Source organism: Hylobates moloch, unplaced genomic scaffold (genome assembly GCF_009828535.3).
Source record: "Hylobates moloch isolate HMO894 unplaced genomic scaffold, HMol_V3 SCAFFOLD_13, whole genome shotgun sequence".
Lineage (NCBI taxonomy): Eukaryota > Metazoa > Chordata > Mammalia > Primates > Hylobatidae > Hylobates > Hylobates moloch.
The window spans coordinates 24,900,714-24,928,378 of record NW_026652288.1 but is presented as its reverse complement, the minus strand read 5'-3'; the positions used below and the strand labels follow the sequence as shown (position 1 = coordinate 24,928,378).

The 27,665-nt window shown below is 50.4% G+C and overlaps 1 protein-coding gene across 6 annotated transcripts in view; it reads left to right on the top strand.

The window, feature by feature from the left end:
* DNMT3A (DNA methyltransferase 3 alpha) overlaps window positions 1-7,667 on the top strand; it is a 115,219-nt gene extending 107,552 nt beyond the window's left edge. For all 6 annotated transcript variants that reach the window (XM_032172415.2, XM_058426148.1, XM_032172421.2 and 3 more), the window contains one exon: window positions 1,183-7,667. In XM_032172415.2, the coding sequence (XP_032028306.1) occupies window positions 1,183-1,324 (142 nt within the window). In that variant the 3' untranslated portion in view covers window positions 1,325-7,667. The remainder of the gene's footprint in view (window positions 1-1,182) is intronic.
* The last annotated feature ends 19,998 nt before the right edge of the window (window positions 7,668-27,665 follow it).

Sequence of the window (27,665 nt, the reverse complement as noted above, 5' to 3'; positions counted from 1 at the left end):
TGGGAACAGTGGGTTTTATCAAGCATTTCCCAACATGGCAGACTCCTGACGTGGACTCCTGACAGGCCAGGCTCCTGTGTATTTTAAGGCTGGTCCCAAGTAAGAGGAGTCTAGGGGCCAAGGAGCAGTGGCTCATGCCTATAATCCCAGCACTTTGGGAGGCCGAGGCGGGCAGATCACCTGAGGTCAGGAGTTCGAGATCAGCCTGGCCAACATGGCGAAACCCCGTCTCTACTAAAAATACAAAAATTAGCCAGGTGTGGTGGCAGGTGCCTGTAGTCCCAGCTACTCAGGAGGCTGAGACAGGAGAATTGCTTGAACCTGGGAGGTGGAGGTTGCAGTGAGCTGAGATCGCGCCACTGTGCTCCAGCCTGGGCAACAGACAGACTCTATCTCAAAGGAAAAAAAAAAAAAAAAAAAGAGGAGTCTAGGAAATCCCCTGCTGCCTTGTCTCCCAGAGACCCTCCTGATCCCCAAGGAACTGCTGTAGTGACAAGACCTTCCTTAACTTGTGGTGCCCATTTTGTAGGTCTTTTGTAAACCAAGCCAGCATAGGGCCAGGCAGACCTCGCAGCCTCAACACCCTGATTTGATGCAAACGGGACTTTCGGGGCTGGATGACCTTCTTGTTCTCTGAGTGTAACTAGGATTTAGCCAGACAAAGAGACCATTTACACAAACAACCAGAGCAAACAGGAAATCCTTCAGCTTCTGAAGTCAGGCAGGAGTTCGGCTCCTTTTTCACCTTCCCTGCTCTTGGTGGGGAGGATGCTAGGGCTGTGTGTTTGTTACATGCAGACTCGAGGTGTACGTTGCCGAGCTAACCCTGCAGGAGAGGAGAACTAGAGAGTGTGTCCTGGAGGTATTTCTGAGGGATTGTTCAAAATTACTCTTATTTCTGCCGGGTTGTGAAACTCTAGGCAGTGATGACCTTACTACCATTAAGGCCACAGAAACCAGCACAGTGCCTGGCACATGGTTGGTGATCTGAGTGCTGGGTTGTTTATAAAGGACAGAAGATTCGGCAGAACTAAGCAGGCGTCGGGAGTTGGGTGCGAGTGCCCCTGTCCCTGCACTTTGGGCGGCTGCTGGTCCTCTGGGTCCTGCTGTGTGGTTAGATGGCTTCCGGGCAGCCTGGTCCGGCCAGCACTCACCCTGCCCTCTCTGCCTTTTCTCCCCCAGGGTATTTGGTTTCCCAGTCCACTATACTGACGTCTCCAACATGAGCCGCTTGGCGAGGCAGAGACTGCTGGGCCGGTCATGGAGCGTGCCAGTCATCCGCCACCTCTTCGCTCCGCTGAAGGAGTATTTTGCGTGTGTGTAAGGGACATGGGGGCAAACTGAGGTAGCGACACAAAGTTAAACAAACAAACAAAAAACACAAAACATAATAAAACACCAAGAACGTGAGGATGGAGAGAAGTATCAGCACCCAGAAGAGAAAAATGAATTTAAAACAAAAACCACAGAGGCGGAAATACCGGAGGGCTTTGCCTTGCGAAAAGGGTTGGACATCATCTCCTGATTTTTCAATGTTATTCTTCAGTCCTATTTAAAAACAAAACCAAGCTCCCTCCCCTTCCTCCCCCTCCCCTTTTTTTTTCGGTCAGACCTTTTATTTTCTACTCTTTTCAGAGGGGTTTTCTGTTTGTTTGGGTTTTGTTTCTTGCTGTGACTGAAACAAGAAGGTTATTGCAGCAAAAATCAGTAACAAAAAATAGTAACAATACCTTGCAGAGGAAAGGTGGGAGAGAGGAAAAAAGGAAATTCTATAGAAATCTATATATTGGGTTTTTTTTGTTTTTTTTTTGTTTTTTTTTTTTACTATATATCTTTTTTTTGTTGTCTCTAGCCTGATCAGATAGGAGCACAAGCAGGGGACGGAAAGAGAGAGACACTCAGGCGGCAGCATTCCCTCCCAGCCACTGAGCTGTCGTGCCAGCACCATTCCTGGTCACGCAAAACAGAACCCAGTTAGCAGCAGGGAGACGAGAACACCACACAAGACATTTTTCTACAGTATTTCAGGTGCCTACCACACAGGAAACCTTGAAGAAAATCAGTTTCTAGAAGCCGCTGTTACCTCTTGTTTACAGTTTATATATATATGATAGATATGAGATATATATATAAAAGGTACTGTTAACTACTGTACAACCCGACTTCATAATGGTGCTTTCAAACAGCGAGATGAGTAAAAACATCAGCTTCCACGTTGCCTTCTGCGCAAAGGGTTTCACCAAGGATGGAGAAAGGGAGACAGCTTGCAGATGGCGCATTCTCACGGTGGGCTCTTCCCTTGGTTTGTAATGAAGTGAAGGAGGAGAACTTGGGAGCCAGGTTCTCCCTGCCAAAAAGGGGGCTAGATGAGGTGGTCGGGCCCGTGGACAGCTGAGAGTGGGATTCATCCAGACTCATGCAATAACCCTTTGATTGTTTTCTAAAAGGAGACTCCCTCGGCAAGATGGCAGAGGGTACGGAGTCTTCAGGCCCAGTTTCTCACTTTAGCCAATTCGAGGGCTCCTTGTGGTGGGATCAGAACTAATCCAGAGTGTGGGAAAGTGACAGTCAAAACCCCACCTGGAGCAAATAAAAAAACATACAAAACGTACTGGTGCTTTCCTGTCTAAGTCGCCTTTTGTGTGTTCTTTTATGAGGCCCCCACCATCCACCCCTCTGTGCACAAGGCGGCTCCCGGCCCCTGGAATGTGATGTTTTTGGTCATCTCCAAAGGCTGCAGTTTTATACTGGGAGGCTGATGACACCTTTTATTATAATTATTCTTATGGTTCTGGTTATAATTATGTTTGTTTTAAGATTTTCTTTAAGAAAACAGAAACCCAACACCCTTCCCTTTAGGTTTCAAACCAAGGTGCGGGAGCAGGGTGCTTCTGAGTTAGCGGTGGCTCTGGTGCCCTGGCTCTCACCCCTCAGGCCAGGTGGGCCACTGGGCATGGTGACAGCTGGGCGGCCAGGGAGTCCCCAAGGTCTGCCTTCTGGGCTTGTCACTCTTCTCTTCTACTTCCCCTCCTCTTGAGTCGGGTGTGTCAGGGCTGGAGGGAGGACCGGCCGTCTCTCTCCTTGTGTGTGTGATTGGAGTGGTGTGTATTTCTTTTCTAGTACTTGGTCTGATGATAGCTGTGCTCTTACCTCGAGTCAGCAGCACCTGGAGCCCCAAGTGCTCGACACTTTGTTCCATTTCCTACAAGGCAGGCGGCCCGGCGTCAGTAGTAGGAAGGGATGGCATTGTTGGCTCCAGGGTGAGGGCCCGACGGGCAGGTGCTTGCCTGGGTAGATGGGGTGTAGATATGTGGCATATAGAGATATATATTTTATAATGGGAGGGGGGATGGCACCTCCTGGGACTGGTAGAGCTGGGAGGTGTGTCGGCAAGCACATGGCCCCAAGTCCACGTCCCTAGAAAGATGGGGCCTACGGTGATAGGCGCTCTATAAATACATAGATAGGGTCATGTATAAGAAATATGGGGTGGGGAGTGGGGGAAGCAGGCTCAGTATGCTGAGCCTCGGTCCCCACTGCAGACAAACCCCACACCAATCAGTCAATCTCACACGCATACACAGGAGCATATTTCTGTACTGATGCATAATGAATGCACTCACACACACACGCCAGGGGGCTCCCAGCACTCTTCTCCCAGGGTTCAGGACTTTGTGGAGTCAGCCCGTGCAGCTATTTACCTCTGTTGCCCTGATTGCAGGTAGACTGTCAATCCCAGAAGTTGCTAGGTGCTGAGGCAGGAAAAGGAGGAGGTTTCTTTTAGCAGGTGCTCTCCTCTAGCAGGTAGTGTTCTATCTCTTTTGCCCCTGGTGATGTCAAAAGATTCTTCTGTTAGCAACCTGTGATACTGACCTGCAACTCTAGGCACCAGTCAAGTCAGCCCTCAACTCCCCCTACCTATTCTCCCCCAACTGAAATCAAATTGACATCCAGGTCTGTCTTGGCCAGGGAGCTTCCATTGGGGAAAAAAAAATGGGACAGTGAACCTCACCTATTGAATAAACCAAATTAGTAATTAGTGACAAAACCAAACCAAGGCTTGGACCCCCTGCTCATTACTCAGGAGTAAATTCACACAGCTGGTGGCCGGTCTCACCCCTTTTTGGGGTGCTTGGTCCTGGACCCCAATCTACTGTCTCCTCGACAGATTGGTGTTTAAGATCATGCCCAGTTGCTTCCTGTCACCTCTGACAGGTGGTGACTGGGCCGCTGTGGGGCTGGAGTAGCGAGGAAGGGAGCCTCTGCCCCCTCAGTGGAGTCCCTGTGCTAACTGTGGTGCTCACCCAGCTCCTCCTTGCTCCCGCGGGGCTCTGTCCTTCGGGCCTGGAGTCCACCAGCGCCACTCCAGGAGGGCTGGGGGAGGAGGGGCTGCCTCAGGCAGTCCAAGGTGCTCCCTCCCCCGCTGGCCAATGCTAAGGTCTTCCCGGCTCCCAGGGTCAGGACAGAGTCTTTTAATGCTCAGGCTCTCCCAAGCCGGTGCTTAGTGACAGTTAGCCTTTCCCAGCGGCCCAAGGTCCACCGGAACTGGGCCTGGTGCTCCAACCAAGGGGTTGGTGTGGGGACTTGGGAAGAGACTTGGTAGCCAAGGGCATGGCAAGCCTGGGGGATTCCTGTGGGCCGGCTTGCTCCAGGAGGGAGTGCTGGGCACAGAGGAGCCCTTACGGCTGACAGCTTGAGAGCACTTGTTCCTCCAGGTCTAGCCACTTGACCAGGCCCTAGAATGGACCACATGCCCCAGGGGTCATGGCCCACCCCTTGCAGGGACAAGAGTTATCAATCACCAGCTTTTCTTCCGGCCCAGCCTGTGGGCTTGGTCTCACAGTAGAACTTGGGAGAGTGTGGGGCTTTGGGACTGTGCCAATTTGGCCGAGCTGAGATATGCTTAATCCACCTCAACGCTGGGACCTCTGGGGACAGGTATTGGGTCACCTTCCAAGGGGCGCTGAGCTTCAGCAGGCTGTAGATAAGGCAGAGGTTAGAGGCAGTGGAGTGGGGGAACCAAGAAGGCCTAGGGAAAATTGCCAGGCATATTCCCTGTGGAATTTTCTTTCCGAAGAGTAGGCCCATTTCCCCCTTAGAAACAAGGGTTCTGGGGGCTGATGATGACACCTTCCCCCGCAGGTGCCAGGTGGAGCATGATGCCAAAGAGATCCGTGGCTCTTGCCTGGGGGAGGTAGCCAGGTGCTCGTGCTGGGGACACAGTCCTTGGCCTCCTGCCTAAGCAGGAAGCTAGTTTCCAGCAGGCGGCTGGTACTAACACCCCGCCCTGCGGGAGCGACAGACCAGTGCACCGGCAGACTGGGGGGGCCGCAGGTGGGCACTAGCAGGGGTCTGTAGTCCACGGATGATGACATGAATCTGTTGCTGTCCTTTTCTCTCTAGGCCCCAGAGACTTATTGCTATTGGACATCCTATTGGAAAGCAAACTTTCCAGGAGAGCATCCGGGACCTGTTAGCTTTTGAAACGGGCCTGGGTGTGATTGGCTGGTAGAGATGCCTGTGTGATTTTTGGCGCGTTGCAGGAGTGTGGATTGGGACAGGCACCCCAGCAGGAAGGAAGGCTGACACCAAAGGGGTCTCACAGGGCCCAGCTCCACTTGCTTCCCGATAATTGGCCACCAGGCCATGGTGGCTCTGGGGAAGCCTAGATGGGAACACCCACCTTCTCCAGCAGGAGAAGGAGTATTTCAGCAGAGCCATCTGGGAGATGTTCTTATAGGAAAACTGCAGTCATTCATTTCATAGTTTTGCTTATATAAATAGAGTAGATTTGGGAGGCAGTTTTGAATTCCTGTTGCTACTCTGCTTGGTGCAGAGTTGCAGTGGCCCCGTGTCTTTCAGAGCTGTTGCTTTTAGGAGCCCCCTCAAGCTGTGGGTTAGGGCCAGGGCAGGGAGGGGGTGCTGCCTGGCACTGTGCCCTGAAGAGGGCTGCTTGCTTCCTTTGGTCGGGAGCACGGCAGAGCCAAGATTCTGGTGGGAACCGAGTTTCTAGCCAGGCCCCTGTTTTGGTCCCAGGAGGTGAGTAATCTGAGTTTGTCATTGCGCATTCTCCATGCTGCCTGCTCCCAGTGCTGGAGACTAGAGAGCGACCCTGGAGTTGTCCTCCGGGAGTCCTGCCTGTTTGCCAGGGAGCAGCCGAAACCTCCCCACTCCCAACCCCGGGGGTGGAAAAGGTGTAGTGGAGGAATGGTCTGGAGCTAGGATGGCCCTTCTGGCCATGCCCTGCTGAGCCGGGATTAAGGAAAGTGTCAGCCGCCTCCTCCCCAGGCCCTGTGCTGGGGTCAGGAGGACTGGGAAGAGTGGGAAGGGGTGAGAGGATGGACTCTGCTGTTGTAGTGTGAGCTCTGGAATCTTTACGTTTTGGTAAAGGCAGGCCAGGGTCTTTGAGGATCGAGTTGGGGAACCTTGTCTCTGTGTTTCCGAGACCCAGCTAAGGTGGGCCTTTGGTGGGTGACCTGTCTCTGACCCGAGGCAGCAGAGTTTTGGGGGAGGGAGAAACAAGCTAGGAGTAGGGAGGACAAGGACACAAGATCCCTTTGCTGGTGGTGACTTACTCACTTCCCCCACCAGAGGGCCTGGGACTCCTGAAACTCCCATAACTGGAAAGCTCCCTGGCTCAGCTCCACTGGGGGGTGAAGAGGGCGGTTCCCTCAGCCCCAGCCTAGCGGCTTCCAACCCTGTGCCTGAGAACATGAGCAGCGGTCTAAAGCATCCCCTAGTCCCATTTCACTTCACAGACCGATTTGGTTGCACAGCCCTAGAATTCAACAGACAACAAAAATGCTGAAATTCCTTAGAATACGCAGAGGGAGGAGGTGACTCAACAAGGTGCTAAAACATTTTATTAAAAATATATATTGTTAAATTAAGTCTGCTGTCTGGACAATGACTGTTTGTTTTGTTTTCTTGTAGTGGAGTTTAAAAGAGACTATTATTTTACTCTGATATATTATTATTAAAAAGGCATTTTAACTTTGTACTTGAAAACTAAATGAGCGATTTCATGTGTTTTAGCTGAGGCATTGAAGTAGCGGGTGCTTACTTATTTGTGGGAAATCATGTATTCATACTGAAGAATAAACTCCGTAGCTGATTTGGTAATAACTTTTACTGTTACAGACGATTTCGCTTTGACCCCGGTGGCAGAGCACTTTTACTCCACATTCCACGCAGCTAAATGCAGGACTTCCCAGACTCTTCCCTCCCCAGCCCTCTTTCCTTTCTCTTAAGTTCCTCTTTTTTCCTTTATTATTTTTTTTTTTCCTGGTTCCAGCATCCTTTCACCACTGTATTTTTTTTTTTTTTTTTTTTTAGGGTTGCTTCTCTATTTATTGACAATAATAATGTACATTTCACAGTCTGGTTCTAGGACATTCAGGGAAGGGCGAGTGGGGGCCCGAGGGGTCCCTGCCCCACCCGCCTGGTGTCCTGTTGTATCTCTGTGTAAGTGATGCTCGTGACATAGCTGTTTATGAAATAATTAAAGAGGTCAATGCGTACAACAGATGTAGAAAGTCTGTCAGTTCCGCCTTCATCACATTTTTTTTTGTGCCCAGAAGAATATAATAAAGCTCCTTTCTAATGTACTTGTGCTGGAGAACACTTGAATAAATGGACTGTTTTTGTGCAAAAAGAAAAACGGAAAAGCACCGTAATAATGTCCTTTTGTCTTGCGTCTCCTTTCCCTGCCATGACTGTTCACAGCCTCCTCCAAGGGGGCTCAAGTACCTAAGCGGGGAGGTGCTAGCGTCAGGCCCAGGTGATGCAGGGCCTCCCTAAAAAAGTTACCTGTGTGAGCATCAAATTAGTAAATGGGAGCTGTCACCTGGGTGCAGGAAAGAGTTTGGTTGACTGGAAGCTGAAAAATAAGTTATGGTGAGACAGGGTTGCTGGGAAAGCAAATTCAGCTCCGGGCTGAGCACAGAAGTTTTAACACCAGAGCTGGGAGGGGAGCGCGCCTTACGCCAATGCCTTGGTCCGACACAGCGGGAGGAAGATTTTTGAAGCTGGGTACTCAAACTCCAAACAGGGTTTTGGCAACAAGCGAGCATCCAGAGTGGTAGATGGTCGGGAATGTCAAGAGGCCCCAGAACAAATCGGGGCATTTGTCCTAGAAAAAGCAGGAATCGGTAGGCCAATGTTTGTAAACACTGACAGGGCGAGCCCAAAGGGTCTTTCCAGGTGTTCCACAGGCAGGTGGAATGGTGTAGGGGAAGCCAGTGTCAGCTCAGCATAAGGGGTGGGAGGTCCCTTTCCCTGCTCCAGCCGACAATGCAAGGGCCACCTTGAGTGCAGTGACAGCCACTCAGGGATACCCCCAGTTTTCCTTCAGACCCCAAGTCTGAGTTCCTCTCACTGTATGGCCCTCCCCAGAGCTGTCTTGCAAGTGGGCAGTGCCTCATAGTCTGCAGAGCCCTTCACCCAGTGTTCCCTTTGTCCGCATGACTCAATAATCACTAGTTCTCTGTCCCCACCTATCTAAAGTGACCATCTGGCTGGGTGCAGTGGCTCATGCCTGTATTCCCAGCACTTTGGGAGGCTGAGGTGGGTGGATCACCTGAGATTGGGGGTTCAAGATCAGCCTGGCCAACAGGCTGAAACCACATCTCTACTAAAAATACAAAGATTAGCTGGGTGTGGTGATGCACGCTTGTAATCCCAGCTACTTGGGAAGTTGAGGTAGGAGAATCGCTTGAACCTGGGAGGTGGAGGTTGCAGTGAGCTCTCAATGCGCCACTGCACTCCAGCCTCGGCAACAGAGTGAGACTGTATCAAATAAATAAATAAATGTGACCATCTGAATAAATGCAAGAACTGGGATGATTCATACCACATCTCAACTCTAAGACCTCAAGCATCTGTGTTTCAGTTTCATCTTCTAAGTGCCTAGTAGGTCTAGCCAGTGCTTGCTTCTCTTAAAGAAGGGTTACTTGGCTGGGCATGGTGGCTCACGCCTGTAATGCCAACACACTGGGAGGCCAAGGCAGGTGGATCACTTGAGGTCAGGAGTTCAAGACCAGCCTGACCAACATGGTGAAACCCTCTCTCTACCAAAAATACAAAAATTATCCAGGCTTGGTGGTGGGCACCTGTAATCCCAGCTACTCTGGAGGCTGAGGCAGGAGAATTGCTTGAACCCGGGAGGTGGAGATTGCAGTGAGCTGAGATTGTGCCACTGCACTGCAGCCTGGGTGACAGAGTGAGACTCTGTCTCAAAATAAAAAATAAAAATAAAAATAAAAGGAAGGGTTACTCAAGGTTTCTCTCTTACATTAGGTTTCAGGGAGGTTTAGGACTGTACCGCTTCACTGGCAGTATTGAAAGAAAGAAAATATTGAAAGAAATATTTGAGGAAAAGGGGACAACCCTACTAAACTAACAGGCTTTTTCCTCATGGGCACTTCTTTCTTTTTTCACAAAGTTGTAACTATACATTTAACTTGTATCGTACTTTTTCTTAGTATTTTTCAGTGTTGATGTAGAATTATTTTTATTTCAATAGTTTTTGGGGTACAGATGGTTTGGTTACATGGATGAGTTCTTTGGTAGTGGAATTTTTTTTTTTTTTTTTCCTTGAGACAGAGTCTCGCTCTGTCGCCCAGGCTGGAGTGCAGTGGCACAATCTCAGCTCACCGCAAGCTCCACCTCCCGGGTTCATGCCATTCTCCTGCCTCAGCCTCTCCGAGTAGCTGGGACTACAGGCACCCGCCACCACGCCCGGCTAATTTTTTTTTGTATTTTTAGTAGAGACGGGGTTTCACTGTGTTAGCCAGGATGGTCGCGATCTCCTGACCTCATGATCCACCTGCCTCGGCCTCCCAAAGTGCTGGGATTACAGGCGTGAGCCACTGCGCCCAGCCGGAATTTTTTTTTTTTAATGACTTCGTGGCACTTTCTTGTTGGATATTTGTTTCTATTTTTTTATTTTAGCTACAAATAGAGCTTCTGTAAACATCTTTATGTTTTGGCTTTTTTCTGTCCATATTTTGTATTTTTTCCTTAAAACGGATTCCCAGAAATAAAACTTATTGGAACAAAGGAGCTGCACATTTTGGTTGGCTCCTCACACACTTGCCTGGTTCTTCAGCTCTCAGGCGGTCAGTTCAGAAAGAAGCAAACCTGGTTCTTAGTCTGACCAATTCAGAATGTGTTCATCTCAGTGGGGAAGTCAAGACCCAAGATATTTTTTTTTTTGAGAGTCTAGAAATTAGCAAGAAGCAAGAGGTATAAGCAACTTCATCTAGCCACTGAATTTTGAAAATTAGCTTATCTGGAGGAATCCTGGTAGGAGATGGAACTCGGACTGAATCTTCAAGACTTAGCTCCAAGGAGAGACGGGAGGGCTGGGAGAGGTACGCATTGGTGCCCTTTAGCTCTGGAAGCCATGCCTGATTGTCCCAGTGTCATCAGAGCTGGGAGTGGGAGGTCTGGCCAGAACTTACGGGACGGAGGGAGCTACTGGAGCCATGGTGAATAAATACCATTCTGTGACAGGCCGAGTGCGGTGGCTCACACCTGTAATCCTGGCACTTTGGGAGGCCGAGGCAAGCAGATTGCCTGAGCTCAGGAGTTTGAGACCAGCCTGGGCAACATGGCAAAACCCCGTCTCTACTAAAATTACAAAAAATTAGCTGGGCGTGGTGGTGTGTGCCTGTAATCCCAGCTATTTGGGAGGCTGAGGCAGAGAATCACTTGAACCTGGGAGGGGGAGTTTGCAGTGAACTAAGATGGTGCCACTGCACTCCAGCCTGGACCACAGAGAAAAACTCTGTCTCAAAAAAATAAATAATAATAATGATCCTGTGACAGTCCTGGGTTTAAGGGGTAAAGAGAGACAGAAGGGTCAGGGCTAGGCTGAGTCAAGGTAGTTGTGAAGTGACAGATCCGCAGCCCCTGAGACTGCCTCAGTGGGTAGCTCCAGTCCTGTGTCTGCCTGGGTGTGGTGGAGATGCTGTGCACCAGGCCCAGGCTTGCGGGGTCAGCACAGTGGGTCTCGAGTGGAATGGAGGAGAGAGGGAGACAAGAGGCTGCCTGGGAGCTGGCTGGTGAGGAGGCCAAGTGTGCATATAGTGTGCATATAGTAGTGTGCATATAGTAGGGCCAGAGCTGCCAGCATGGGGAGTGGATGTGATTCCGAGAGGTGTGGGTGTGGGCACAGGGCTGCTATGAGGCTAACAACAAGTTTAGTTGCAGGTGGGGGCACAAAGTCACATCCAAGGGGGACAGGAGACCCCTGGGACTGTCTTCTAGAGTTATTCCCAAAGCTCCCTTTCTCCTTGGCTCTAATACACAATTTTTTTTTTGTTTGTTTTGAGACAGAGTTTTGCTCTTGTTGTCCAAGCTGGAGTGCAATAGTGCGATCTCAGCTCACCACAACCTCCGCCTCCCGGGTTGAAACCATTCTCCTGCCTCAGCCTCCTGAGTAGCTGGGATTACAGGCGAACACCACCACGCCCGGCTAATTTAGTAGAGATGGGGTTTCTCACGTTGGTCATGCTGGTCTCGAACTCCTGACTTCAGGTGATCTGCCGGCCTCGGCCTCCCAAAGTGCTGGGATTACAGGCATGAGCCACTGCGCCCGGCCTCTAATAAATACACTTTAAAAGGGTTTAGTCCCTCAGCAGCAGTTTCCTCGTTTCACCTGGGACCCTATGAGGCGGTGCAGTTGTAGGAGGAAAGCATCTATTGCTTTGGGGACTATGGGTGGAGGCCTAGGCCTCTAAGGGATGGACAACTGACACAGAAATGTTCAGAGATAGATTCAAACCTCAGGGATCAACCCGGCCAGTGCCTAATTTTTCATCCCTAAGCCCCAGATGCCCTGAACTGTGTCCTGGTTAGAAGAAAGTCTATCAAGGCCGGGTGCGGTGGCTCACGCCGGTGATCCCAGTAGTTTGGGAGGCCGAGGCAGGTATCTGAGGTCAGGGGTTCGAGACCAGCCTAGCCAACACAGTGAAGCCCCATCTCTACTAAAAATACAAAACTTATCCGGGCGTGTGGCAGGCGCCTGTAATCCCAGCTACCTGGGAGGCTGAGGTAGGAGAATTGCTTGAACCCGGGAGGCGGAGGTTGCAGTGAGCAGAGATAGTGCCACTGCACTCCAGCCTGGGCAACAGAGTGAGACTCCATCTTAAAAACAAAAACAAAAAAAAAACAAAATTAACCAGGCATGGTGGCACATGCCTATAGACCCAGCTACTTGGGAGGCTGAGGTGGGAGAATTGCTTGAACCCGGGAGGTGGAGGTTGCAGTGAGCCAGGATGGAGACACTGTACTCCAGCCTGGGCAACAGAGTGAGACTCCATCTCAAAAAAAAAAGAAAGCCCATGGTATTTGGAACCCCCGATTTGCATCCTGTGTGACCTTGGGCCTGGGTCTTCTCCTTGGCAACTTGGATTTTGTCTTCTCTCTTCCTGCATGTGGCCTCTGGTGGCTCCACCCCCAGCAGTGGGTGTGGAGAGTTAGTTGCCATGTGCTGGGAGGCTATAGGCTGCGAGGAGCCCTGCCCTCAGAACCAAGGGCTTTAGCCAAAGTCAGGGTGTTTCTCGGATCATGAGAAGGAATTTGGAGCCTCCAGGGAAGCTTTGGTCCTGATGGAATCACAAGGCCCCACTGCACCTAAACACAGAGGTGGACAAAATATTCCCCCCACACCTCACTGAATGGCCATCCCTTGCCCAGCCCTGCATCAGCTGAGGTGACAGCAATAGGCAACCCTTAGTGGTCACTGCTTGGCCCAGTGTGAGAACTTTGTTATCTCCCTTGTCCTTCCCCCCATAACCCACCCCTCCCTGCCTATCTCTCCAGCCTCTCTGCAGCCTCCCTGTGCAGCTCTGAATCCCACCATGCTTCACTTACGTGGCTCTGTCTGGCATCATCAGTTTCCCTGTTTCTCCCAGAGCACACAAACACAAACATGCCTCATGGCACCCATCTGTTTTATGCACACACACACACACACACACACACACACACCCACACCCCCCCCTCCCCCCCCCCCCCCCGAAGCCCCACTCTATTTCTCTGCTCCACTTGACAGCAAAGATTGAAAGCCCCCTCTGTATTTGACGACTGTGCTGTCTTCACCTCCAGCCTCTCCTCCATCCATCCCAGGGGTCTGGGACCCTCCACTCTCACGTGAGCCCTCAGGAACTGTGACCCAGGAGACTTCCCACCTCCCTGAAACCCCTTTTTCCCTAGGCTTCCTACCTTTCCCTTTCCTCTTCTCTAGACAGTGGAGGGCCCAGGGCTCTGGGATCTGTTTCCACTCCCTGACTTCTGGAGGCCCAGGTTCCTATCACCAAATTTCAGCTGGGCCTCTCCGCCTGGGTGTTCAACAGGCATCTCAGATGTGACCTGCCAAAAACAGAATCTCTGGTCTCCTCCCAACCTGCTCCCAATCTTCTGATCTTAAAGTAACTGGTGCTTAACTGGTGTCGAACTCTGCCTTGATCCTCTTTCTGTCACATACCACAGCCAGTCCACCAGCTTGTTCTTTTTTTTTCTTTTGAGACTGAGTCTTGCTCTATCACCCAGACTAGAGTGCAGTGGCGCGATCTCAGCTCACTGCAACCTCCACCTCCCGGGTTCAAGCGATTCTCATGCCTCAGTCTCCCAAGTAGCTGGGATTACAAGAGTGCACCACCGTACCTGGCTAACATTTGTATTTTTAGTAGAGACGGGGATTTCTCCATTTTTGCCAGGCTGGTCTCGAACTCCTGACCTCAAGTAATCTGCCAGCCTCGGCCTCCCAAAGTGCTGCGATTACAGGTGTTAGCCACCGCACCCGGCCACCACCAGCTTATTCTGACAGCACTCACCTTTCAATGTATCCCCAATTCGGCCATTTTCACCTTGTCCCTGCTGCAGCTGTAGCCCAAGTCCCCATCATCTGTCCTCTAGCTGGTCTCTGTCCCCTTCATACCACAACAGGTCTCTCTGCTTCTGTTCCTGTCCCTTGCAGCCCTTTCGACATTAACCCATTCATGCCTGAGGTTGCAATTTTTTGGATTTTTGCAATCAGACCTTGGTGATGATCTTGAGCAGTAGAATATAAATAACTCCCACATTTTATAAATGGATAAAATCAAACCCTTTTTTAGGCTGGACAAGGTGGCTCACGCCTGTAATCACAGCATTTTGGGAGGCTGAGGCAGGTGAATTTCTTGAGGTCAGGAGTTCGAGACCAGCTCGGGCAACATGTTGAAACCTCGTGTCTACAAAAAATACAAAAATTAGCTGGGCATGGTGGCACATGCCTGTAATCCCAGCTACTTGGGAGGCTGAGGTGGGAGAATCATCTGAGCCTGGGAAGTCAAGGCTGCAGTCAGCCAAAATTGTGCCGATGCACTCCAGCCTGGGCTACAGAGCAAGACCCTGTCGCAAAACAAAACAAAACAAAACAAAAAACCCTTTTTTTAAAAAAACCCATCTTGTTGCTATGGCAGTGAGAATAAACTCTCCTACCCTGGCCTGCAAAGCCCCACCTTCCTCAAGCAACACTTCAGCAGCCTGGCCTTCTTCCCCATGACCACGTCAAGCTCTCCACCATCACAGGTCCTTTGCACATGCTCCAGGCTCTGCCTGGAAAGCTCTCATCTCCCTCCTCTGCCTGCTTCCCATCATTCAGGTCTCAGCTCAGAGAAATCCTCCTTTACTGCTCTAGCTCAAGTAGTCTTTTTTTTTTTTTTTTCCTGAGACAGTCTTGCTCTGTCACTCAGGCTGGATTGCAGTGGTGTAATCAGAGCTCACTGCAGCCTCAACCTCCTGGCTAATTAAAAAAATTTTTTTTGTAGAGACAGGGGTAGAGGTCTTCCTATGTTGCCCAGGCTGGTCTTGAACTCTTGGGCTCAAGCAATCCTCTCGCCTTGGCCTCCCAACGTGCTAGCATTATAGGCCTGAGCCACCGTGCCCAGCCCTCAAGTAGCCGTAGGCCCACTCCTTTTTATTTTATGTACTATCTTCAGAGCTGTCAGCCTCTGACATCCTTACTTATGATTTTGCTTACTATTTGTTGTCTGTCTTCCCCACTAAGATAAAAGTTCTTCAAGGCAGACTCTTCTTTGTTTCTCCAGCATCCCCAGGGCCCAGACCAGGTCTCATACAGAATTGTATGTGGTAATTATAATCATTGTTACAACTAATGTGCATTGAGTGCTCAGTATGTACCAGAAATGGTTCTGTATTAACTTCACAACCCTTGTGCCCGGTACTATTGTCTCATTTTACAGATGGGATACACACTCTACTCATGGTCACAGGTGCACAGTGGCAACACCCACATATCAAACCCCGTCTGTCCACTGCAGGTTACCTGCTCCCACTCCACCTCTCACAGGCCTCGGGCTGGTCCCCCGGGGAGTGGTAGCTCCTCACTCTCTCCTTGAGGGTTTGGATATGCAGCCCCTCAGCCTTCCCCTGCCTTAGCCCTGGGTCCTTCTTCACCCACCACCCCAGGGGGCTGGCTCTGCAGAGGGGAGGGGAAGCACAGGCAGGAGCTGGAGGCCAGGGCCAAGTCGCTTTCCCCACTGGCTGTGTGACCTCGAGTGAGTCTCTTCACCAGTCCTACGCTCTGCTTAGACGGGAGAGAAAGAATTGGGCCCTGTCTGCCTCACAGGTTGTGCTGAGGATTCGATGAAGTAGAGAATGGGGAAGGGCTTGGGTCAGGGTAAAGGAGCGAAGGGCCACCTGTTTTCTCTGGAGGCTCTGACCACCCAGGGGCTTGGCCCAGTGGGTCCACTGCATTGCTCTGGTGCCCGGTCTAGGGGCTTCCAGGAGAACCAGGCAGTGGCACAGGAAGGTTGTGCTTGGGGTAACCTCAGCTATGGTGTCCCAGATCCTTGTGCTGGTCCAAGTTCCCAAGAGAGGCCCATCCCTGCCTCACATTTGAACCCCTTCACTTCAGTTTTCTGTTGCAGCTCTTTGTGTCTTTTGCGGCTCTTATCACAATTGCTCATCATTTTCTTTACTTATTTATTGTGTCTCCCTCACTAGAACGGAAATCCAAGAGGGCAGAAACTGACTATGTTGTCCTCCATTGTATCCCTAGAAGCTCACTATCTGTCTGTTGAGTGAATCGGTAATCGTACCTGCAGAGATCTCCAGAACAGGGGCTCTCACTGTCTTAGAATCCTCTTTTACTGGGGAGACCATGGTTTAGGGAGTTTTTGACAACGTCTGGGACCTCTTGAGTTAGTCCCAACTCAGCTGCCGAAACACCTAGGTTACGTCCACAGTGTCCAAGGGCAAGGAGAAGGGAAGCAGCATTTGTTTTTTGTTTGGTTTTGTTGTTGTTCTTGTTTTTTTGTTTTTTTGTTTTTTGTTTTTTGTTTTCTGAGACAGGGTCTCTCTCTGTCGCCCAGGCTGGAGTGCAGTGGTACAATCAGGGCTCACCACAGCCTCGACCTCCCGGGCTCAGGTGATCCTCCCACTTCAGCTTCCTAAGTAGCTGGGACTACAGGTACATGCGAGCCCAGCTGATTTTTGTATTTTTTGTAGAGACAGGGTCCCACTATGTTGCACAGGCTGGTCTCCGACCCCTGGGCTCAAGTAATCTGCCTGCCTTGGTCTCCCAAAGTGCTGGGATTCCAGGCGTGAGCCACTGCGCCCCGCCACCTTTGTTATTGAGTGTCCACTATGTCTGAGGAATTTGCTCCTGCAGCTGCAAACATGACTGAACTTCCTGTGAGCCCCGGCTTGTACCAAGTCCTTTACATGAATTATTTCATATAATTCTCATGCAAAGGCCTCAGGTAATTATGCCCATTTTACAGATGGGAAAATTGAGGTTCATAAAGATTACATAACTTGCCAGGGAGAAGGGCTGAGGTGCTGGCCAACATCCCAGCCCACCAGACTGTTTCCACTCTCCACACTTCCGCAAAGCAAGTATCTGCCCAAGGGGAGGGTCGCCTGGGCTCTCAGAGCAACCTCTACATTGAAAAGAATGAATCAAGGGCTTAAAAAAAAAAACAAAACTAACATAACAAGATCTTTTTCTCCTAGGCCTAAAATTATATTAACTGCACCAAATTTTAAAATAACCAAAAAAAGGAAAAAGTAAAAATTATTCATAAACCCAGCTTCCTGAGATAATCACCGTTGGAATGTTTCTTTTTTCTTTTGTATTAGATACATATACTTCACTAACTTAAAACCACATTGTTCACTAATACCCTGTTTTCTAATAATTACTAACATTTACTGCCACTTTGTGCCAGATATTTTTCTGTGAACATTTTATTGTGAATATTTTCCCACATCACTAAATATTCTTTGAAAACATCACTTATGTATGTATTTATTTATTATTTAGAGATGGGGTCTTACTCTGTCACCCAGACAGGACTGCAGCAACATGATCACAGCTCACTGCAGCCTGGAACTCCTAGGCTCAAGTGATCCTCCCACATCTGCCTCCCAAGTAGCTGAGACTACAGGGGTGCCACACACCTAGCAAATTTTTTTTTTTTTTTTTTTTTGTAGAGATGGTGTTTCACCATGTTACCTAGGCTGGTCCCAGAAAACTTTTTTTTTTTTTTTTTTGAGTCGGAATCTCACTCTTGTCGCCTAGGCTGGAGTGCAATGCCTCGATCTTGGCTCGCTGCAACCTCCGCCTCCCGGGTTCAAGCGATTCTCCTACCTCAGCCTCCTGAGTAGCTGGGATTACAGGCATCGGCCACCATGCCCAACTAAATTTTGTATTTTTAGTAGAGACGGAGTTTCACCATGTTAGCCAGGCTGGTCTCGAACTCCTGACCTCAAGTGATCCACTCGCCTTGGCCTCCCAAAGTGCTAGGATTACAACAAGCATGAGGCACCATGCCCGGCCAAAAACACCATTTTTTAATGACTGCATACTACTTCACCCAGAAATATTCCATGATTTATTTAATCCATTTCCTTATCCTAGACAGTTCCAGTATTACCTTTTCCTTGGAAGGTGCAATTATCTTTTTTTTCTATTTATTATTTATTTACTTATTTAGAAACAGGGTCTTTCTCTGTCGCCCACGTAGGAGTGCAGTGGCGCGATCTCGGCTCATTGCAGTCTCCACCTCCGAGGCTCAGGCGATCCTCCCGCCTAAGCCTCCTTAGTAGCTGGGACCACAGACGCGCGTCACCACGCCCGGGTAATTAAACAAAATTTTTTAAAATAGGCCGGGTGCGGTGGCTCACGCCGTAATCCCATCACTTTGGGAGGCCAAGGCGGGCGGATGACCTGAGGTCGGAGTTCAAGACGAGCCTGACCAACATGGAGAAATCCCGTCTCTACTAAAAATACAAAATTAGCTGGGCATTGTGGCGCATGCCTGTAATCCCAGCTACTCAGGAGGCTGAGGCAGGAGAATCGCTTGAACCTGGGAGGCGGAGGTTGCAGTGAGCCAAGATCGCGCCATTGCACTGCAGCCTGGGCAACAAGATTGAAACTCCGTCTCAAAAAAATACAAAATAAAAATAAATAAAGACAAAAATTTATTTTAAGAGATGGAGGTCTCCATGTTGGTCAGCCTGGTCTCGAACTCCCGGGCTCAAGCCATCCTCCCGCCTCGTCCTCCAAAAGTGCTGGGATTACAGGCGCGAGCCACCGCGCCCGCCGGCGCAATTATCACCAATGCTGCTTGAGTGCGCATTATAGCGTGTTCCTTCACTCATCGAAATACCTTTACATATATTTTTGTAAAAAAGAAAAACGACCCCGCCCCGCGGACTTGGGAGAAAAGCAGCCGGGAGCGGTGGGTGGGAGGGTGCGGCGAGCTGGGGCTCCGCAGCGTAGCTGGGTGCGGGTACTGAAACGGCGCAGGGGCCTTTCCACGGGCGCCGGGCACTCCCGGCTGGCGGCACGCGGGGCTTGGGGCCCGCAGGGCCTCGGAGTCCCGCCCCAACGCATGCGCGCGGACCGCCCTTCCCGAGCCGGGCCCCCCGGGCGCGTGGCCGCGGTTTCCTCCCCAGCTGCCCGCGGGGGCTTCCGGGGGCACAGGAAGGTCCCGCCCTGCCCGGGCGGGGCCAGCGCACCGACGTGGCGCCCTCCGTGGCTCTGCTCGCCAGGGATGGCGCGGTGACCTGCACGCACCCCTGCCTGCAAGCTGCGCACGGTCGAGCCGGGCCATTCTGCTGGGCGCCCGGACCTTGTCGTTTTTTAGAATAAATGCCTCGGGCGTATTTTGGGTCGAGAGGCTCGGGTCCCATATTAGTAAATTTGCCCCAGAAAGGCTGAGCGCTCCCCTCCGCGCCGAGCCAGAGGGCGACTGCTGGAAGGGCTCACCTTTACCTGGAGTTCCTTGGGTGTCTCTCGGAGTTCTCAGAGGAAGAACTTTTGGATGAAGTCGCCTGTGTTGGTGGGGATGGGACTCGGGTGGTCGCCAGGGGCAGGAGTCTAGTGATGAGGGGTCCCAGAGGGTTTGGGTGGCAACCTCCGGTAACCTTTGGCGCTAGGAAGTTTTTGTTGTTGTTGTTGAACTACTGTAGTAGGAGCATAATCAATGCTGTATATGCTGGTGGTGGTGGTGGTGCTGGGTTGGGATGCATACAGGGTCATCCTGGCCCACAGCCTCCTCCCAGGGTAGACTGAAGCTGCAAGGGCCTATTATTTGTGCATTTTTCTCCATGTAAGTCCTCAGCACTGCATCTCTAGCTTCACTGAGTCAGAGGGGCCTGGAGGAGCCTCCCCTGGGTTTGCAGCCTCAAGGGGCTCTGGTAGGATCCCTCGCTGGAGGTGGAGAAGCGGATATGAGAATAGGAGGGATTGCACACCCTGCCTTGCTGCCGAGGAGGGGCGTTTCCTTCTCTTCTTGGGTAGGCTTGGCAAAGATCAAGGTCATCTTTGGCTGTGCTAGGGAGGAGGGCAGGCGGTGGGTCACCCTTTTTGAGTGTGCTCAAGGCTTAATAGGTCCCCAGAAGAAGCAGGCCTCCTGCTCTGAGCCAGATTCCACCGTTCCCCTCCTGAATCAAATCCGTGGCCAGCCTGGGTGGGAAGCAGGGTGGGCTGCTGTCCTTGCGGACCAGGCTGTGAGGCTGCTGTGTCCAGACAGGGGGTTGGCCTCATTCCCTGCAGTTCTGAGAAGCCAGGGACACCTGCGGACCTGGATGAAGTTCATCTGGGCTCCTTGCACCCATTAAGGATGGCGAATGAAGAGAGCCCTGGGCTCACCTGCACTTAACTGGCTCTGTGATTCCCCCTTAATGGGCCAGTCACTTGACCTCTATGAGCTGTGGTTTATTCACCTGCAGTGGGTGGACATTCTGCCTTAACCAACTTCTCAAAGAGTGGCTGTGGGAAGGCATATAAGGCAGTGCTTATAGAAGGCCCTGGTGGGGCCGGGCACAGTGTAATCCAAACACTTTTGGAGGCCGAGGCACGTGGGTCACTTGAGGTCAGGAGTTCGAGACCAGCCTGGCCAACATGGTGAAACCCCGTCTCTGCTAAAAATACAAAAAATTAGCAGGGCATGGTGGCACACAATTGTAATCCTATTTACTCAGGAGGCTGAGACAGGAGAATCGCTTGAACCTGGGAGGCAGAGGTTGCAGTGAGCCGAGATCACACCACTGCACTCCAGCCTGGGCGACAGAGTGAGGCTCTGTCTAAAAAAAAAAAAAAAAGAAGCCGCTGGTAGCTGAGAGCCTACTCCAGTCACCAATCTGTCCTCTCTCAGGGACTGGCCTCCCCTAGATTCTGACTGCGAGGCCAGAGCTTAGAAATGATTTCTCTCTGTCTCCCTCTGTACATGTTCTTACCTAATTACTCATCACACTTGTCCACTGAATTTAAAAGATTAGAAATTAAAGAAAGGCATAAAGAAGAAAATAAAAATACTGAACCACCTGGTGGTTATATGAGTAGGTTATCGAAATTCAACGAATATAGGTACGGATTATTGTATGCAAAGTATAGCTCAATAAAGTTTTTATTTTAAAAGTTTATTTTAAAAATCCCACCACTACTGACATTTTAGAATATTTACTTCTCAATTTTGTTTTTTTTTGGGCGGGGGATGGAGTCTGTTGCCCAGGCTGGAATGTAGTGGCACAGTCTTGGCTCACTGCAGCCTCCACCTCCCAGGTTCAAGCAATTCTCCTGCCTCAGCCTCCCGAGTAGCTGGGATTACAGGCGCACGCTACCACACGCGGCTTTTTGTATTTTTAGCAGAGATGGGGATTTCACCATGTTGGTCAGGCTGGTGTCAAACTCCTGACCTGAGGTGATCTGCCTGCCTTGGCCTCCCAAAGTGCTGGGATTGCAGGCGTGAGCCACCGCGCCCGGACTACTTCTCAATTTCTTATATACAGCATACATTATATTATAGATACATGCGTAAATATATGTGTGTGTATACATATAAATGTATATGTCTATAAATATAATTTTTTTTTTTTTTTTGAGACGGAGTCTCGCTCTTTCGCCCAGGCTGGAGTGCAGTGGTGCGATCTCGGCTCACTGCAAGCTCCACCTCCCGGGTTCACGCCACTCTCCTGCTAAGCCTCCCGAGTAGCTGGGACTACAGGTGCCCACCACCGCGCCTGGCTAATTTTTTTTTTTGAGACCAAGTTTCGCTCTTGTTGCCCAGGCTGGAGTGCAATGGCGCGATCTCGGCTCACCGCAACCTCCGCCTCCCAGGTTCAAGCAATTCTCCTACCTCAGCCTCCCGAGTAGCTGGGATTACAGGCATGCACCACAAAGCCCGGCTAATTTTTTTGTATTTTTAGTAGAGATGGGGTTTCTCCATGTTGAGGCTGGTCTCGAACTCCCGACCTCAGGTGATCCACCCACCTCAGCCTCCCAAAGTGCTGGGATTACAGGCATGAGCCACCACGCCCGGCCCGCGCCCGGCTAATTTTTTGTATTTTTAGTAGAGACGGGGTTTCACCGTGTTAACCAGGATGGTCTCGATCTCCTGACCTTGTGATCCGCCAGCCTCGGCCTCCCAAAGTGCTGGGATTACAGGCGTGAGCCACCGCGCCCAGCCAGTGTAATATATTTATATAGAAGGTAAATGTATATACAATATAGATGTATATGTACATGTAAATGTAGATGTATGTAAACATACATATGTAAGTCTGTGTGTATATATACACATGCATACACACACAAACACATTTAGAGTTTGTTTTGTAAATAAAAATGGATCAAGATGTGCCGTTCTTTGTGAGCTGGGGCTTCTGTAGATGTGGCTGGCTGGCATCTCCACCTTCAGGAGGACTACGCACTCCTCACTATGGAGCTGGGCTGGGCCCGCTGGACCCCCAGCCATGCCACGGTGCGTCTTGAACTGGAGTCGCTCGGGGTGGGGAGGCAGCCTGCCCCACAAAAGCAGCACCCCCTGGACTCAGCCAAGCCTCTCTAGTCAGCCCCTCTGGAAGGGCCTCTCAGGCCCTGGGGATCCCAGGCAGAGGACGCTCTAGGCCTGTGGACGAGCCTGGGAAAGAAGGCAATAAAGGAGCAATTTCGAAGTGAGAACGTCCAGAAGTGTGCGGATGGCCTGGGTGGGAGGAAGGCCCAGTTGGAGGAGGAGAGGGAGGGCGGTGGCATGGGTTAGGGTCAGGAGATGTGTCAGGCGGAACACAGAATCCTGTCTGGCTGATCAAAGGGAGCTTGGCAGAGCTTGGAATAGATAGGGAGGGTTAAGATCTGCGAGGTGGAAGATGCTTGAGGTGGGGTTGATGAAAGGAAAAGGGTCCCAAGAACTGCCATCTGGATTTCTGTATAGCTGAAGGCCATATGCAAATGTCTGGCTGCGTAGAATGGGCTATCTACATCCAAAGGGCAGAGAGAGGGGCCTCAAATGCTGGATGGAGTAGCAGGAGCTGCCTTCATTTCCAGCGTGAAATTGGGCTGCTGTCACCATGACAGAAACTTTCTGATCAGCTCATCCTCCACCCCTTGAACCCCAGCAGGCGAATCATACTGTGTTTGTCATGGTGACATATTATGGAACCAAGTGCTTAACAGAAAGGAAATGGACTCCGAGAGTCGAGAAGGATGCCCAGATTGTTCGCAGAATTGAACAGGCCTTAGGAACTGGAACTAATACTTGATTCTCTCTCCTCTCTTCTCGCGCGCTCTCTCTCTCTCTTCTCTTGCTCTCACTCTCTCGTGCTCTCTTCAAGTCTGTCTTGTTTTTGTTTGGTTCTGCTTGGCCTCCTCTGTAAACAATCTGACTCCAGGTGGGGGAAAGTTGCCCCCTGACATCTCTGAATTTACATGCTCCTAGCTTACAGCCTCAGTGGAATTCTCCCCAGAGCCTTTTATCGACACCAGAGAAGAATTCTGACTGGTCCTGCTCAGTCTGGCACCATCTCATTATTGGGTACTCTGATTGCCCAGGCTGGAGGGCTATGGCTGAAGGACCGAGGGCAGCCTGTTTCCAGAAGGAAATGGGATGGAAAGGGGCTGGTCAGCACTAAAACAATAGCAACCAGAGGCCATTACACATGGTTTTCATGATAAAGTAAAAAAAACCGGCCGGGCACGGTGGCTCACTCCTATAATCCCAGCATTTTGGGAGGCCTAGACGGGTGGATCACGAGGCCAAGAGATCGAGACCATCCTGGCCAACATGGTGAAACCCCGTGTCTACTAAAAATACAAAAATTAGCTGCGCATGGTGGCGCACACCTGTAGTCCCAGTTACTTGGGAGGCCGAGGCAGGAGAATCTCTTGAACCTGGGAGGCAGAGGTTGCAGTGAGCCGAGATCGCATTACTGCACTCCAACCTGGCAACAGAGTGAGACTCCGTCTAAAAAAAAAATCAAGATAGCAGAGGCCCTCCATCAAAGAGCACGCCGTCTAGTTAGGGAGATGAACTTGGAACAACAGAGGGCAACAGAAAGTGCTACTGGCTGGCTGTCCTCAGACCACTTTGAGACCACTCAGCTCTCGAAAAAATTAGAGTACAAACATTGGTATCCCTACTCTGTAACCAATTAACTCACATTTTTTAGGCCATAGCAGCTGGAGGAATCAACCCTAGGAAGATGGATCCTAATTATGGTAGGAGTGCAGTGTGGCAAAGCAGAAAACGCAGACAGATCGAGTTCAAATCCTAGTCCTCTACCAGCTGTGATAATCAACTCAACCTTTTTAAAGACTCAGCAAATAAAATCGACACAATTAGTAGCCTCCTTCCTAGGCTGTTGTGAGGATTAAGATATGTATATTAGGTGTTCACTAGAGGATATAAATGAGTACTCAATAAATGAGATGTAGCCAGGTGCGGTGGCTCACACCTGTAATCCCAGCACTTTGGGAGGCCAAGGCAAGTGGCTCAGTTGAGCTCAGGAGTTTGAGATCAGCCTAGGCTACATGGTGAAACCCTATCTCTACAAAAAATACAAAAATTAGCTGAGTGTTGTGGCTCGTGCCTGTGGTCCCAAGCTACTTGGGAGGCTGAGGTGGGAGGATTGCTTGAGCCTGGGAAGTTGAGGCTGCAGCGAGCCAAGATCGTGCCACCGCACTCCAGCCTGGGAGACAGAGTGAGACTCTGTCTCAAAAAAATAAACAAGACGCAAACTTATGGTACAGTATTAAGACCTGTTACTAACAATGACCCTTGCTGCTATGGGTGGAAAGCCACCCAGGTGCCAAAGCAAGAGATTGAAGGCACAAACTGTTCCAATATAATAAAGAAAATAGAATAAGAAAATTTATACTAGAAATAGGATATAGAGATGATTATATATGGATATTATCAATCATTAGTCTTAGTATTAATCTCTGCTTTACTATTATAACCGAGGAATAACCTCGGCTGACCCCAAAGATCTCATGTCCCAGCCTTCATAACCTTCCAATCCTTATACTGGCACCGACTGACTCTGTCTCTGACTTCGCACCAAGTTTCTGGGACAGAGACTGTGGTTGCCTGGCTTGGATCAGGGTCACTTGGGTTCAGTGAGCTGTGACAAATGATGGTAGAAGTGCACTGTGGCACTGCAGCCTCGACCTCCCAGGCTCAAGTGATCCTCCCACCTTAGCCTCCCAAGCAGCTGGGATCACAGGCATGCGCCACCACGCCTGGCTAATTTTTGTATTTTTTGTGAAGACGGGGTTTTGCCCTGTTGCCCAGGCTGGTCTCAAACTCCTGACCATCTAGTGACAAGGGATGGCTTCTTTCTTTGACAAGGGAACACTTCTAGCAGTGAACACTTCAGAGCTGGCATCCCAGGATTTCTCCTCAGCTGCCTGTTCTATTCTGTGCTGGGTTGGTGGGCTGCCTTGTGTTCTAGCTTGGTTGATAACATCTGGAGAAGAAATATTGGGTGACATGTGAACACTCTGAAATAGAAATTTTGGTGTTAGTTTCCTAGGGCTGCTATAACAAAGTACCAGAAACCAGGTGGCTTAAAACACAGAAACTTATTGTCCCACAGTTCCGGAAGCTTAGAAATCCAAAATCAAGGTCATGGCCACTTTCCCTCTGTGTCTGTGTCCTCATATGGCGTTCTCCTTTTTATGTGCATCCACATTTCCCTCTGTTACTTTATTTATTTATTTATTTTGAGATTGACACTTGCACTATCGCCCAGGCTGGAGTGCAGTGGTGCGATCTCGGCTCACTGCAAGCTCCACCTCCTGGGTTCACGCCATTCTCCTGCCTCAGCCTCCCGAGTAGCTGGTACTACAGGCGCCTGCCACTAAGCCTGGCTAATTTTTTGTATTTTTTTTTAGTGGAGATGGGGTTTCACCATGTTAGCCAGGATGGTCTCGATCTCCTGACCTCGTGATCCACCCGCCTTGGCCTCCCAAAGTGCTGGGATTATAGGCGTAAGCCACTGTGCCCCAGCCTAATTATTTATTTTTTTGGAGACAAGTTCCTGCTCTGTTGCCCAGGCTGATGTGCAGTGGTGCAATCACGGCTCACTGCAGCCTCCATCTCCCAGGATCCTCCCCCATCAGCCTCCCAATAGCTGGGACTACAGAAGTGAGCCACTATGCTCGGCCCATTTCCCTCTTATATAGACACCAGTTCTATTGGATTACGGCCCACCCCAGTGACCTCATCTTAACCTGATTACATCTGCAAAGACCCTATTTCCAAATAAGGTCACGTTCACAGCTACAGGACTTCAACCTATATCTTAGGGAGATACAATTGAGCCCAGTTATAAGTGTCCACGCTGGGTATGGTGGTGTGTACATATAGTCCAGCTATGTAGGAGGCCAAGGCCGGAGGATCGCTTGAACCCAGGAGTTTGAGACCAGCCTGGGCAACATAGTGAAACCCCCATCTCAAAAAAAAGAAAAAGACTAAAATGTGTGTAAATAAAATGTAGTGGGAATACAGCCATGCTCATTCTATGGATAGTTGTGACAGAGACTATACACAAAGCTTAATATATTTACTACCTAGGCCTTTACAGAAAAAGTGTACCATTCCCTGCCTTAAAGGATGGGGTGGGAGTTCACAGGACAGAGAAGGCCAAGGGCGTCTTAGGCTGAGAGGACAGCAAGGCCAACCACAGCGAAGGTCAGCAGTGCAGCTGGTGGACGGTGGTCCTGGAGCTCTGGAAAACAAGGCATCTCATGAGTTCGAGTTAAAATAAAAAGCATCTTGAGTTGAACACCCTCAGAATCATGCCTTCAGCTTTTCTCCCTGGTGGAGAGGACAGCGTGGGAACTGGAACCCTTTCACACAAGCAGCCCAGGGCGTATCTGGAAGGAGAAGAGGCCTGGGAGGAGCCCAGGATGTCTGTGGAGTGACCTCAGCCGGTCCACTGGAGGGAAACCCAAGGCCGGCTGACTGTTTTTCTCTGGGAGAGCCAAGGGAGCCCCGGGGCACTGTGTTATTTGCTCCTTTCCTGTCTGATTGCATTTTCCTCCGGCTGCCCCAGGGAACCTGTTTCTGAGCCTGATGGTCCACTTCCAAAGACCAGGCCTCTTGCAGCGGGAAATGTTGGGGAAACCCCTTGTCTCCTGCCTGCCTGGTGGAGAGACTTCCCTTTTTGGTAGTAGCTGGTCTGTGAGGGGTGAGACCACAATAGATCAAGGGACCCCCCCCGGAGGGTTCCCTTTTTCAGTGTGCTTGTCAGTTGACTGTGCTCAGGGAGGGCCTGGTGGACGTTACCTGAGTTTGGCAAAAATGACCTCATAGTAACCTTGCCAGGTAGATATGGCAGAGGAAATTATCCCCGCTTGACTGTTGAGAAACTGCAGTTCAAAGAATGTTCGTTGATTTGCTCAGGATGGTATGGCTAGTCCTGGCAAGGTTGGCAACATCTCTGCCTTCTGCCATCCTGGCCCACCATTCCCTCCTTTCTTCTACCCGCCTCTTCTAGCTCAACTTATCCCCCGCCCCCCCTTTTTTTTTTTTTTTTCTGAGACGGAGTCCCGTTCTGTTGCCCAGGCTGGAGTGCAATGGCGCGATCTTGGCTCACTGCAACCTCTGTCTCCTGGGTTCAAGAGATTATCCTGCTTCAGCCTCCTGAGTAGCTGGGATTACAGGCGCGTGCCACCATGCCCAGCGAATTTTTGTATATTTTTAGCAGAGATGGGGTTTCACCATGTTGGTCAGTCTGGTCTCAAATTCCTGTCTCAGCCTCTCAAAGTGTTGGGATTACAGGCCTGAGCCACCGCACCTGGACTTCCCCTCTTTTAATTGATAATGTGTCCGGAATTGGTGGGTTCTTGGTCTCACTGACTTCAA